Source organism: Dasypus novemcinctus, chromosome 13, assembly GCF_030445035.2.
Source record: "Dasypus novemcinctus isolate mDasNov1 chromosome 13, mDasNov1.1.hap2, whole genome shotgun sequence".
Classification (NCBI taxonomy): domain Eukaryota; kingdom Metazoa; phylum Chordata; class Mammalia; order Cingulata; family Dasypodidae; genus Dasypus; species Dasypus novemcinctus.
The window spans coordinates 15,595,592-15,611,019 of NC_080685.1; the positions used below are offsets into that span (position 1 = coordinate 15,595,592).

General features: G+C 37.6%; 1 protein-coding gene across 6 annotated transcripts in view; it reads left to right on the forward strand.

The window, feature by feature from the left end:
* The first annotated feature begins 780 nt into the window (after positions 1 to 780).
* Positions 781 to 15,428, forward strand: part of TARBP1 (tRNA guanosine 2 -O-methyltransferase TARBP1) — a 90,985-nt gene continuing 76,337 nt past the window's right edge. For 3 of the 6 annotated variants that reach the window (XR_011645356.1, XR_009188511.2, XR_009188512.2), the window contains exons 1-5: positions 781 to 1,848; positions 4,277 to 4,374; positions 6,073 to 6,142; positions 9,744 to 9,892; positions 10,980 to 11,032. Coding sequence is in view for 3 of the 6 variants with exons in the window: in XM_023583001.3 (XP_023438769.2) it covers positions 837 to 1,848; positions 4,277 to 4,374; positions 6,073 to 6,142; positions 9,744 to 9,892; positions 10,980 to 11,032 (1,382 nt within the window). In the remaining 3 variants the exon portion in view is untranslated. The other 3 variants (XM_023583001.3, XM_023583003.3, XM_012530857.4) reach the window with 2 other exon arrangements.

Consider the following 15,428-nt stretch of genomic DNA (forward strand, 5'->3'; position numbering starts at 1 on the left):
GGTTAGAAGGCCAAAACAACCCGTGTCTCTGATTTAGGTTGCCTGGGATGGAGCCAGGAACCAAACCAGTGTCATGCATGATGACTTGAGGTTTTCTATTTCTGTAATTAACACTACATGCCCTCTGAAAAAATACAGATGCAAGGAATATTTGTGAGTTTGGATGTAGGAGCATATGCATTCTGTGGGAAGATCTGCATCCTAGGTCAGCTCGGGTCGGTAGACTGTCACTTCCTTGAGGGTTGTGTGACCATCTTGTTTGCACCTGTATGCCTAGTGGGTGGCTAGAGCCCTCCTCAACCCCAGGGGGTGCTCTAAATCTTTCCTCTCTTTCTTTGTTTTGAATGCAGATGCAGGGGACCCATTTCAGACTTACTGTGGCGGTTTCTTCTGGATGGTAGCCAGTATGCGGTTTTGAAGAGGCTGCTTGGTGATTGTGATGTGCACCTTGTATGTGAACCTCTGGCCTATGCTCACAGTCACCCGATTTAGTGCCCCTGGTGGAGCCAATCTCCAGGGCCATATTCCAGTTAGAAATCAGGGGCGTTGGTGTAAATACATTCTCGTCAACAAGCCTTTTACTTCTATCACGTTCGAAGATTTGAACGTCTCACGAGGGCCCCTTGTACGGAAAAAGGCGGGAGGGATCAGGCTCCCAGCAAAGGAAGGTGAGGGAAGGCGTGCAGAACGCCCGAGCTGGACCGACAGCCTGCGCTGCCACTCGACTCCCTGCGGCGGGTGCGCGCCCACGCCCAGCCAGAGCACGCGCACGTACGCGCGCACGCGCGCAAGGCCTTCTTCTGGAGGCCCGGGGTCAGGGGCGCCGCGGGCGGCAAATGGAGTGGGTGCTCGCCGAAGCGCTGCTCTCTCAGAGCCAGGATGCTCGCATCCTACTCGGGGCGGTGTGCCAAGGGGAGGCGTCCGCCGAGCGCGTGGAGACGCTGCGGTTCCTCCTCCAGCGGCTCGAGGACGAGGCGGCGCGGGGCGGCGGCGGCGCGGGCGCGCGTCCCGCGGCCTTGCTGCAGGAGGCGGTGCGCGAGGTCGCCACGGGGTACCTTGTGCCGCTTCTGCGGTGCCTGCGCGGCGGCCCCGCCGGGAGCCCCGGGGCCGCGCCGCCGCCTGGGCCCCGCAGCCGCGTCCTGAGGGCGGCGGCCGGGGCCCTGCGCTCGTGCGCCCGCCTCGCCGGGGGCCCCCACTTGGCGGCGGCGCTGGCCGAGGAGGCCCTGCGCGACCTGCTCGCCCGGCGGCCGGAGCCCGGCCTCGAGGGGAGTCCCCGGGAGCCAGCCGGCGACCCTGGCGGGCTGGGCACCGAGGCGGCCGTGGAGGTCCTCGTGGCCGTGGGCCCCTGCCTGCGGCCCCGCGAGGACGGGCCGCTGTTGGCGCGCGCGGCGCAGGCCGCCTTGGCCCTGGCTCTGGACGGGGGCGAGACGGGGGCCGGGCCCGCTGAGGAGACGGCGGCGCTGGTGGCCGGGCGGCTGCTGCCCGCGCTGGGCCGGTGCGGGGACGCGGTGCTGCGGGCCGTGTGGGAGGGGCTGCGCGCCCCCGCGGCGCGGGAGTGGCCCTCGGGCGGCGGGGCCCGGTCGGCCCTCGTCGGGCGGAAGCTGCTGGTGCTGGGCGCCTTGGCCGAGAAACTGCTGCCGGACCCCGGCCTGGGCCGCAGCCCTCGGCCGCCGGAGGCGTTCCTGGATGCCCGGCGAAGCGGGCCCTTCTGGAGGACAGTGCAGGAGGGGCTGGCCCAAGCCGAGGACGCGCTAACGCGCAAGAGGGCGCGGTACCTGCTGCAGAGGGCGGTGGAGGTGTCGGCGGAGCTGGGGGCCGACTGCTTTTGCCGCCCCCAGGAAGGAAACGGTACTTGCTTCTTCCCGGCCCTCTAACCCAGGCCTCCGTGGTTTTCCGGGAGGGGAGCCCTCCTGCTTCCGAAATCCAGTTCCCAGTGCCCGTCTCTGCGATCCTTACAGAGTTTTGATGATGGCCCTCATAAAGTCTGGAAACCTTGGAACCTCATGCTAAGAGTGTTTCCTCAAGTGACACGAATCACTCCCGTTGTGAACACTGCATTTCCTAAACTTTCTGGCCCAGAGCAAGGTGAATTACTGTACCTATGGAAGAATTTAGGAAGCTCAGGCCCATGCAAAAGTTTACAGACCCTTTTTTGCACTACAAATGGGTCGTGGTAGATCTAGTCTTAGAGAAAAGAAAGGTTAACATCCATCAAATTGAAAAGTTAGTACCTGAACTGACCAATGAATTGAATCTTTGGTGTTAGAATTAAGAGTCATAGGAGCTATCACATGTTTTCGAAATTTCCTTTGGATATGGTTTAATATTTATTAAATATATGGCTCATAAGTGGATGTTTTGAGGTTATTTGGATATATTGCCTTTGATTTAAAAGAATAGACCAGATTGTAAAAATTTTTTTTAACATTTTGAACTATGCTTTGCTTTACTACAAAACAAAAGTAGATTAAATAACAAGTCCTCCCCTCAAAATGTATGTTACTAGTGATTGGCTTGTCCACTGAAGTGTGTTAAAGTACACTTCTGCCATATTAAATTCATCTTTGAGCTTTCAAAGTCTGAAATAATTCAAAATAGTCTCAATAGAAACAGTATCTACTTTTTCAACTGCAGCTGGGTATTTATTACAGATAAAAACAATTTGTTTCACTGCAGTTATGAGCAGATTATTAGATTTTAACGGTCCACAGATGGATGGTCATCGAGTCAATCATTTTGCGGAGTTTTAAGGACAAGCAATATAGCAATAGTCTTTGCATGCTTGTTTCCCCTCCCTCCCTCTGCCATCCTCAACTTCAGAAAGCAACTACTTGTACCTCTTTCAGCAGATTAGTTTGGTATGTTCCCCTAACTTGAAATAATATTTATATCAAAACATATGATAAAATCCATTCTCATAGTTATAATTTTGTCTAAATGCATGTTTTCTGTATTTACAAAATCATCGCTATGTTTACAGGTGACCTGTGTAGCTAACTATGACCTTTTTTTCCCTAGAATTATGTCATTTTTTAATTTGTTTGGTTTTATCTGTACTTATTAGTAGTTCACGCCCAAATTCTTTGCCAATTGTCTAAATCTTTCCTCTACAAAGTCAGATTATCAGGTGTTTTATGATTTTATGTTTCTAAAGTAGTCTCTCCTAGTCTTAAGTGCTCAGGTATGGATTTTTCTGTGTGGTTGGTTCACAACTGACAGCCTTAGATCTATCATTCCCATCATCCTGGGAATTTCCTTCACCTGAATCCTGTGTTGGAGCCTTTGTTTCCTGTAATTCATCTTCCTCTTTTTCAGTTTACTTGATTTGTGGAGTCTATCTCTATTATTTTCATAAGATAAAAAATTTTAAGACTATGCATGTCTGATAATCCCATCAATGGATCTCTGATGCCATGTTATTTCTAGCTTTTCCCTTTGCAAGTTTTTTTTTTATAGTTTTCATTTCCTCAAAGTTGCTATATGTTCATGCGTGTTTTCTGCCTTTCCACTAGATTCTTTAACATGTTATAGTTATTTTTGAGTCCTGTACCTGGACCATCTAGGTCTAGTTTTGTTTTCTGTTTTATCTCTTGACAATGGATCTTTTTTTTTTTTTTCCTCTCCTTTTTGTATCTTATAAACTTTAGACATTGTGTATAAAAGAAGAGTAGAGTCTGAAGGAAATATTTTTGCATAGAAAATTTTTATGCAAAAAAAATATTTTCTATGCAAAAAAGACATTTCTCTTTTAGGCTGTTATTTTATTTGTGTGCTGGGGGGGTTGAGTCAAATCTAGTTTGTAGTTGAGCTGTGTTTTGGATTTTGTTGTTGACTTTATTTACCTTCCCCCTTAGTTTAAGGGGAATTTTGCAGTCGATATTAAATTGATTCTCAGCTTTTCCCTATGGCAACTTAATACCCAATTTTCCTGGCTCTGCTTTTCACATTCTAAATTTCATTGCTATTGTCTTCTCCCATTTTCCCCATTCTGGTTTTTGCTTTTACTGCTATAGTGAGGTTCTGAGGGGTAGAAAGTAGAGTCTAGATATTCATTCTTAACCTAAAACTCCCAAACAGTAATTTTAATTAAAAAAAAAAATCATCCTTTGAAATTCTTGTCAGCCTAAGCCTCCTGTGTTCTTTTGATACAAGGTATGCCCTGTATTATTAAAGACTGTAACATTTGGTAATAGTGGCATTATTTTAATAATATCATTAAGAAACTTGTTAAATTCACAAAAGAAGGTACTAATTTTTGTTTTTTAAACCATATCAGGCCCAAGTCTATTTTGGTGGTCTGAGAAGAAAAAAGATGAGCTTCTGAAGTTTTGGGAAAACTATATTTTAATTATGGAAACTCTAGAAGGAAATCAGGTAAGTGTTTTCATATTAGCAAATATTATATAGATGCAATTTTTCCCCCAAAACATGCTGTATCAGTAATGCAAAAAGACCAACTTGGATACAGCATGAAAAAATTCAAATGTGCTTTGTTTTCTAGCATAATTGTTGTCTAAAATTGAATCAAACAATTTTGGGAAATTAAGTAATGCTTTCAGCTGACTTCAATTATCATTTTAAAAATTTAGTCTTATTTGATATTCCCTTAACATTAACCTCTGAAATGGTAGTTTTAATTTCTTGAGTTTATGAATGCTTTCCAAAGAAATCCATCCTCTGGGAAAAGTTTTACTACAGCAATTCTAAGGTGAATTCTTATTAGGTAAAGTAAATAAATACCTTGTAATTTTACAGGTTTTCTTTCATTTGCTTCTTTCCATTCTCACATCTGTGTATACTTGTTCCTTCGAACATTATTTGCTGATCACATCTGAATTTATAATACTTAGTAGTAGGATAGATTTTTTCAATAGAATAGGTAATTGAAAAATCATTTGTAATTGATTTTGAATTAATTTTTGTACTGTAATGAGATTTTTAAACTGAGAGGAATCTCTAAGATTATATCAGATTATCTGATCTGGTGCATTGGTTCTCAAATTTTAGCATTCCTCAGAATCGCCTGGATGACTTGTTAAACTGTGAGTTGCTGGGCTATACCTCCCGAGTTTCTGATTTGGTAGATCTGGAGTGAGGCCTGAGAATTTGAGTTTTTAACAGGTTCTCCAGCATTGTGTCATCACGCTTTGAGAGCCACGGGTGTAAGGGTTTGTGGTTTGTAAGCTGCAGATCCAGCCATCTTTGGAGCCATTGTGAGGTGTCAGTCCAAATATGCAAGAAGCATTGTTTGTGGACTGAAATAGTTACACATATGTGCTAAATATGTGCAGATGCAAAGATAAGGAATAAAGGACAAGCATTTCTATATTCAGATAAGCTTTTATGATTTCCCTTAATCAGTAGATGGATAAATCCCCACTGTTTTCATCAGTAGTTCTTGCTGTGTTAAAAGAGGGTCCTCACAGCAAAGTATGTGTGGATCTTTTCAAAAGAGTAATCCTTCATTTCATAGATGAAGGAACTTGGCAGGAGAAGTGAAGTGACAAAAATGTAGTTAGTATTTATATTTAATGATGAACTAGTATGATCTTGGAATTCACACTAGTATTCAGAATAAAATATACTCTAGGAATTTAGAAACTCTGACTTGCCTGTGATATTTTGAAGATTATATAAATTAAACTGCAACATACTTTAAGTAGTGTCAGGAATATTGAACTCAGTTAACTGACTCTACTTCTGCATGTGTGACCTTGAGCAACTTAAGTGATGAGAAAATATTTCAGTAATTTTTCCCCTTTGTAATATATTGGTTTTAACACCTCTACATATTTCCCAGGACTGAAAATTACATGACATAATTTATATTTACTATAGAAATATAAATATTATTGTAACTATATTATAGGTTATATTGATTAGCTTTGTCATACTCCATCTTACATACCTGAATTTATACCATTTAAAAGCTAGAAAAACCAGGATCTTTGTGCTTTTTTTTTTTTTAACATGGGAGGAAAAGCAGAAGAAGGGTAGTTGTTATAGACGAAAATTCCCCTAAGTTTTTAAGGGTGATTTTTATTTCGTGTAATTTTTTGCTTTTATTTTCAGATACATGTTATTAAGCCAGTCTTACCAAAGCTAAACAATCTGTTTGAATATGCAGTATCAGAGGAAAATGGTAATACTTACTATTATTTTGATTTTTTTTTTCATGACATTTGTAGTAGTCTTCCCGTTTTGTAAGTAATACTTGTTCTTAAGTTCTCTAATTTGGAAGCGTCATAAGAGAGGAAGATCTTGTATTACTAGTACAGCCACTGAGAGATACGAGCTGTTGCATTCTCGATATACAGTTTCTGAAGCATATTGTTCATGCTTTATTTCACTTTTCAATGTATCCAGAGCGTTTACCCACATCCTTTAGTCCTTAAAAACATAATTTTTTAAAATCAATTTTATTGATACATATTAATAAATGTACAGTTCATCCAAGTATACCATTAGTGGTGTTTGCTATAATCACATAGCTGTGTATTCATCACTTCAGTCATTATTAGAGCATTTTCATTATTTCAATAATAATAATAAACAAAAAACAAATAAGAAAATTCCTCACCTCTCAATCTCTCTATGCTTCCCCCCCCGAACATAACTCCTGTTTCTGGCTATTCCATCCAAAGTGTATAATCAGCAGTGACTTTTAGTATTGTCACAATGTTGTACATTATCTCAAAAATTTTAGAACAATTTCATTACTCCAAAAAACAACTCCACACCCCTTAGCATTCTGTCCTCTGACCTATATAACCACTAATCTCCTTTGAGTTTTATAAATTGATTTATATTTACATTTTATATAAATGGAATCATGCAATATGTAGCATTCTGTGTCTGGTCTCCTTCATTTAGTATAATATGTTTTTTTTGGTCTGATATTAACATTTTGTACTATTAGCTTATTTTTGTTCAGCTTCAAAGAAAAACAGTCTGTATATGCAATTCTACCCATATTCATATTTCACATATTGTATTTATATTTCACATAATATATTTAGTTCATAATATGGCAACCATACAGTATTTGGCTTTTTGAGTCTGGCTTGCTTCACTCAACGTAATATCCTCCACGTTCATCCATGTCGTCATAGGTTCACAACTTCATTTCTTCTTACTGCTTCTGCATAATATTCCATTGTGTATATATGCCACGATTTGTTTATCCATTCATCAGTTGGTGGACAACTGGGTTGTTTCTAACTTTTGGCTATCGTGAATAACACTGCCATGAACATTGATGTACAGATATCTATTTGTGTCATTGCTCTCAGTTCTTCTGGGTATATACCTGGCAATGGTATTGCCAGGTCTCATGGCAAGTTTATATTCAACTCCCTTAAGAACTGCCAAATAGCCCTCCACAGTGGCTGTACCGTTCCACATTCCCACCAACAGTGAATAATCATTCCTATCTCTACATTCTCTCCAATATTTACAGTTTTTTGACTTTTTAATAGCAGCCAGTCTAATAAATGTGTAATGGTATCTCATTGTAATTTTGATTTGCATTTCCCTAATCACTAGAGATGTTGAACATTTTTCATGTGTTTCTTTGCCATGTGTATTTCTTCTTTGGACAGTTGTCTTTTGCCCATTTTTTAATCGGATAGTTTGTCTTTTTACTGTTGAGTTGTTTGGTCTCCTTATGTATCATGGATATTAAACCCTTATCAGATATGTGATTGCCAAATATTTTCTCCCATTGAGTCAGCTGCCTTTTCACCCTTTTGACAAAGTCCTATGAGGTGCCAAAGTATTGAATTTTGAGGAGGTCCTGTTTATCTATTTTTTTGTTTGTTGCTCATGCTTTGGTAATGAGGTTTAAGCAACTACCACCTACCACAAGACTTAAGAACATAATTTTAAATGGCCACAGAATTTTCTGTAATTTGGAGGGATGGTCAATTTTTTTTTTAGCCCTTTTACTATAGAAAATTTCAAACATGTACAGAAGTAGAATAGTATGTATGATGAATCCCCAGTACCCAGCTTCAGCTATGATCAACCCTTGGCCAGTCTCATTTCTTGGGTCACATAGAGCCTCTGCTACTCCCTGGGCACCAGATTATTCGGACAGTATATCGTCCTGACCATCATTTTCTAGACATCATATCATTTCATCTGTAAAATATTTCAGTATATATCTTTAAAAGGTAAAGTTTCTTTGGTAATATTTTAAAGATGGTATATTCTCTTTTTGGTAATAGTTCTTTTTGTATGAATATATTTTTTAACTGTTTTCCATTCTTAATGTATCTGTTTCTCATGTTAAAGTTATTTTTGGTTTTCAGTTATTATTTTGTATTTTGGACATCTTAGGAAGAGATAATTTCAAGATTTAATTTTAAATCACTATAGCATTATGAGAGCCTTTTAAGGGAAGTAAAGATGAAGCTTCCAAGAACTATTTTATGAAATTGAAGTTCAGATCAATGAAACAGCTAAATGCAGGCTAACATGTTTTGTATTCATATGAATGATGAGATGCTACATTATAGTGTTTACACATGAGAATTAACTGGGTAAATGGTTTTTAGTCCCTACTGTAGATAATCACAACTTCAATAGTTTGACCCCTTAGGAATTGAGCTTTATTCATCTTATGCTTATAGTTATTTTCTGATACACTGGAAATTTTTCACAGACCATAAGAATCTATAGTCCCACCTGGGGCTAGAATTTAATTGAATCCTGTTGTGACTTCACTTATGCATTTACTATTAAAATGGTGCTTTTCTTATCACATTTTGCTCATAGCGCTTGGCAAACCACATCAAGTAGCCAAGCAATGAGTGATTCTGGAAAACTTCCATTGCCAAAGAATTGAACAAGCATCTTGGTGTAAATTAAAAATAATGGACCAAGTTATTTATAAAATGTCGTGAGTTAAAAATGCTGAATTTTTTTCTTAATAAACTTTAAGGATATTACAAAAGAGTTAGAAAAAAACATCTCAAAGGTACACATTCCATTTTTTTCATGTTTTTTGTTTATTTTTTCACCTACTATTTCCATAGTGCTCAATATACACTAAACACTGGGGACAAGGTAGCAAGAGAGATGTGGTATTTTTCATGTGATTTTTTTTTTTGTTTCCATGAAGAAATAGGAAAAAGTTATTTAGAGTATAAGTTTTATGCAGGGAACAAATAAGGGACTGAAATGGAGCATAAAGTGTGGAGGCCATACTTTAGATAGAGCAGTAAGGGGAGATTTTTCTTAGGAAATAACATCTAAGCTTAAAGTTCCAGAGTGAGGAAACAATGCCTTGTGCCAGAGCCCTGAGGTACAAAACAGCTTATTGAGGTAGAAAGAAGGAGAGAAATGACAGCTTTGAATTAGAATTTTAAGCATATTGCTCTGGCTGCTGTGTGAATTCATGTGGCATGAGAGAAGAATTGCGTGAGTGTAACTGCCCCAGATCTGAAGTTCCAACCTGTGTGCATGGGATGATGTTTAATTTTTGTACACTATAGCATATATAACATTTGTTTCCAGTCATTAGTATAAGATTACTTTCTAATAATCTGTCATATACTGAAGGTATTTTGGTTATTCAATAATTAAACACTCTTGGATGTGATTAAAAACAAACTTTTGTAGTGTTATAATGAAGTTAATGTGTTTGTATGACTATATGGGGATTTATTTATGAATATATACTTTATATGGAGAAACATAAGGCAGGAGTCAAATGTTAACATTAGGTGTTGATTTCACAGGATGTTGGCTCTTTCATCCGTCCTGGCATATGTGTATTTATAAACGAATGTTCGAAAGTGAAAATAAAATCCTGACCAAAGAAGGTGTTATCCATTTTTTGGAGCTTTATGTAACAAAGATTCTTCCATTTTCACCAGAATTTTCTGAGGTAATGACAGCCTGTCCTTTCCTTTTCTCCCTTTGTCAAAAGATGATAGGTAAAGGTATTTCTTGTAACATATGTGATCTTCAAAAAAATATACTAGAACTTGATATTAGTAAGTAACGTTTTATAAGTTTGCATAAAATCAATTTTTTCTTTGAATTTTGTTATATTTAGAAAAAGCTTGATTATAAGTATTTGTGGATGAGCTGAATGCTAGACCTGCCTGCTGATGGTTACTGTTATGAATAAGGAGTTCTAAATTATTGGTAGAATTAAGTAAGAATGTATAAAAAACTAATAAAAGTCGAAGGTATGAAAACTGTTAGAGCAGCTTTTTAGTGATGCCGTCCCCACAGTTCTGAATCACTGAGTTATTGCTATTTTAGTGATGCTACTTCCCCATTCTGAGTCAGTGAATTACTATTATCTGTTATATTAAACAGAGATTGCCTTTTGAGCTACATTTATTAGAAGCTGTAATTCCGTTTGTCAGGAAATCACAGAAAGCAAAGAAATGGTAAATTACAGCTGAGATTGTTTTATTTTATAGTGCCATATGAGTCTCATGATCACTTAGGTATAGTAATTTACTTCTCATTTAGGGATAACTGAAGGAAAATTTTCTAACTGTCTGAATACATGCTAGGATTTTAATATGCCTTTCCAGATTCTCCTATGCTTCCTATATTTCCTCTAAGCTTGCTTTTTTTTGACCAGTGTCTAGTAATATTTTTGGAGAGAGAATTTTTCTTCCTTTATCTTCCAGGCATAGGGGCTTAAATTTTCCTTTGGGTTTCTTTATTTTTTTCCTTTGTTACTCCCTTATTGATCTAATGTGTGAACTTTCTTCATAGTATTCCTTAAGTTTTTGTCAGGTGGAAAAATTTTGTACTCATTTTTTTTTTTTCTGGTAGAATTAAGGTACCCTCAGAAACTATCACCAAATTAACCTAGTATGAAAGGTCAGCTTTGCTTATAGCAGCTCTTCTGGAACCCTGTTCAGGATGTATAATCAGGGCAAGCTGACGTTTGAAAATTGCAGTTACAATTGAATATCAATTATATACTTATTTTAAATATTTTTTTTTAGTTTATTGTTGGACCGCTAATGGATGCACTTTCAGAGAGCTCTCTATATAGCAGGTAAACCTTATGCTGTTTAGCAGTAATGTATTAATATGTATTTGATGTATAAATTTGGCATGTTTATAAAATGTGACCAGATTGTTTAGTGCTATTCAACTTTTAAAAAAAATTAAATTGTTAATATTATGTGTGCGTATTACAAATCCTTAATATGTTGAGACTGTCAAAATAGTCAAATATAAACCCTGATGGTCTCTCAGTGACAATTACTCTGATTTTCATTTTCCAGTTTGGAATGGAAACTAATATTTTACCTTTCTGGGAATCACAAATCACAGTTAGAGCTAGTGGGATATTCTGTACTTATACTGAGAATAATAATAGCAGCACTTATAGGAATTTATTAGGTTAATTATTTTAATCCTCACAGCAATCTCATGGACTAGGTGCAGTTATAATCACAAATTTAAGATGAGGCTGAGGCGCAGAGAGATTAAGTAACTTGTTCTAGGTCACACAGCTAATTAGTGGCAGTTGGGATTTAAATTCAGAGATGAGGTTCTTATCCATTTTGTTATGATATGTTTATTAGAAGAAGCCGTGTTTCCCCCCTGATTCCCACCTTCATTCCTGGAAGTCTGTAGTATTATTTGAACAATGTTTTCTAAACAACCTATTTTGTTGTTGTTATAGGGAGTAGAGGCAGGAGCTGGGAGGGATATTCATCTAGAGAATGAATTCCTCTTATTTTACTAAGAAAACAGTTTAGGTTTTCACCACTTTTTAAAAGGTACTTTCTAAAACTATTTTTTGTTCTAATGCACAAATAATATCCCACATGCATGTCTTTAACATTTTTATCATAAAACTATACCTTTGGAGTTTCAAAATATTTTAAACTATAATTTTACATTTGGGTCTACTTTAGATATGTTTCTATTATGATATTCCTTTTCTGTACTTATTCAAAAGGTGTATTAGGGTTCAAGGGTTGAGAAAAATGCAGTGTTTAATAATTCATTCATCCATTTAGCAAATCAGGTGAGCATTTTAGAAACTCAAAACCTCCTGATACTGCAATTTATTTTCCATTGGCTTCCCTAAAAATGCAGTTTTTAATGGAAATAGCATTTTTCTCCCTTTAAAACCTCATTTGATAGGAACTGACATTTTATTATTAAATAGAATAGTGCCTAGTAATACAAGCAAATCCAAAAACCTAAAAATAACACCAGTTACAAATTATTTCCCTTTCCTTTCTTATTCTGTTTTTCAGTCAGTTAAAAAAAATACTAAATGCTTACTTTGTGAATCACTGTCACCATGTTATATAGGATATACCAGAGGATGCTGTAGGACCAGTGGCAGTAGCAGTGATGTTGTTTTGCTTTGTCTTTGTCTTTCTTTAATATTACATATGTGTTGTAGTGCTTTAAGGTATGTTTAACCAGAGTAGATTGTTTGTTTTTCTTTATTAGAGAAGTTGTAGATTACAGAATAATCATGCATAAAATTCAGGATTCCCATAGACAACCCTATTATTAATGCCTTTCCTTGGTGTGGAACATTTGTTAGACTTGATGAAAGCACATTTTTATAATTGTACTGTTAACTATAGGCCATGGTTTAAACTTACGGTTCCCTGTTTGTGTTGTGCAATTCATTCAATACATTTTTTTAAAAGAAATTTTTATTCTACTAACATGTACAGCATACAGTTTTCCTTTTTAACCATATTCAAGTGTATAATTCAGTGCTGTTAATTACATTCACAATGTTGTGCTACCATCACCAGCATCCATAACCCAAACTTTTCCATCATCGCAAATAGAAACTATGTACATTTTAAGCCTTAACTCCCTATTCCTTATTTTCAACTCTTTTTTAGTCTCTTCCTATGTTTGTTAACCTTCCTGCCTTTTTTCTCTGATTTGTCAAGTGTTCTTCCTTTCTTTCTTTTCCTTTTTTCTTTTCCCACCATTAACTCCTCCATTCTTGGGCTTATAGCTCACTTTATTACCCCTATTCTTGCTTTCTGCTCTCTGGATAATTATTTTCTTCTTTTTTCATAGCACTGTCATCATATACATGTGTGTGTATTATAAAAAAATTTTTAATTGTAAACATACAACTTTTCATGTTGTATATATAAACATTAAATTGTTCATTTTAACACTGAAGTACACAATTCAGTGGTATTGATTATATTCACAGTATTGTGCTACTGTCACTAACATCCATCACCCAAACTTTTTTGTCATCTCAAACAGAAGCTCTGCACCTTTTAGGCAGATTGTACCCATTCTCCTAACCCCATTAACTTTCTATTTTGACTTAATTTCAGACTTGTGAAACTTGTGAAAATAATACAAAGAATTCCCATTTACCTTTCATTGATATCACCAAGTGCTAAGGTTTTACCACACTTGCTTGATTGTTGTCTCTGTGTGTGTGTGCTTGTGTATCTGGTTCCTAGATCTGTCTGCTGGGCAGACGTAGCTGTGCACTACTCTGTTTCAGTGTCTGTCTGTCTAGCTCTCCAGCTATCTATGTTAAGTCCTATGACTTCCCACCAAAGCATCAAGTTCCAATCCAGTACCATTGGGTCTATTCTAACCTTTCCCTCTTCCGTATTTGACATTGGCTTTCGTTATCCATAACATATTTATTAATTCACCAGTTTTTACTCATTGGAAAGGTTAACAGTAAGAAGAGGTTGTTAGTATTGTGGCTTTGCCTCACTTTAAAAAAAACATTACTTGTACTCTTGATTATCTTCAAAAATTTATCCCTGCTTTTAAAGTTTTCTTTCTTATACTAATATAGTCTATGATTGTAAGTCTTATGTTTCGTATGCCTCTGTATTAGTCATCCAAAGGGGTGCTGATGCAAAATGCCAGAAGCCTTTTGGCTTTTATGAAGGGTATTTATTTGGGGTAGAAGCTTACAGTTGCCAGGCCATAAAGCATAAGTTACTTCCCTCACCAAAGTCTGTTGCCACGTGTTGGAGCAAGATGGCTGCTGATGTCTGCAAGCATTCAGGCTTCCTGGGTTTCTCTCTTCCCAGGGTTCCGTTTCTCTCTGGGCTCACCTGCTGTGCTCACTCCACAAGGCTAGCTCTAGACTGTCAGGCGAACAGCCCTGTCTCTCTCCCTGGGGCTTCTGCCATGTCTAAGAAGCCGTCTCTATTCCTCTGTGTTCTTTTCCTGTGTGTTCACTTCCAGGCTCCTGCTGAAAACTCCCACATCAAAACTCCAGCTAACTCCTCTGCCATGTCGTCTTCCCTTAGAGGGTGGGGACTCAATGTTCAACTGATTATGGCCCAATCACAGCCCTAATACTAATTTAATCATTCCCAGTTTACAAACATAATCCAGTATTTCTTTTTGGAATCCATCACTAATATCAAACTGCTGCAGCCTTGAAAACAGGGAAAAAAAATCCCTTCCCTCCCCCACCATTTTTAAAAATTTGATTAGACTGTGCCAAGTTATATTAATATTTAGTCCTGTTTAATAACTATCAAAAGAGCATAGCAATGTTTGATTTGCCCATTATTTTTAGTTTTCAAATAACTCAATACTATTGAATAGTTTTCTGAAGCAATTAGACAGCTGGAGAGCAGTAAAACCAATGAAAAAAGCTTGGTTCTTTCTAAAAGAGTTGACAAACACATTTATTGTGAAATGCCTTTAGTTTTCTAGCAATCTAATTTGTTCAATTAACAGATAATGTTCCTGGGAGAAGATACAGCAGAAAAAACATGACTTTAGTAGATGTCAACAATTAAATCCTTCTGCAAAAGTAATTTGTTACTAATATATGTCTATGCTATGAATGTTATTTCTTTTATTTTGGATCTAAAGATTTAAAGTTACTAAATTATATGTTGAAAACAATAAAATATAATTAAAAATTATAATTTCTTTAAATTACTTTTTAATGATACTATTTAGCAAGATTTATATATGTTTAAATGTAGAGGAAAGTATCATAGAAAAAGGAAAAAAAAAAAAGAAACCATGCATACATAATTTAGTAGGCTCTTAGTTCTTGTCCAGTTTTTAGAAGATCCTCATGTTTCTGTGACCAGAGGTTCCTCAAAAAAAGAAGTATTTTTTTGAGGTACTGGGGGCCAGGGATTGAACCTTGGACCTCATATGTAGGAAATGGGTGGTCAGTCACTGAGTCACACCGGCTTTCCTGAGTTGGTTTTTGCTTGTTGTTTGTTTTTGTTTTTTCAGGAGGCACCGGGAACCAAACCTGAGACCTCCCATATGGGAGGCAGGTGCTCAACCACTTGAGCCATATCCAGTCCCCCAAAATTTTACTGAAAAATAAAATTCAGGTTCAGAAAAACAAAATTGTCTGATTATTTTTTATTGTTGAAAGGCTTTTTGGGCCTTATTCTGTTTAGACTAATTTCAGTATGCTTATTTGTAAATATATTTAA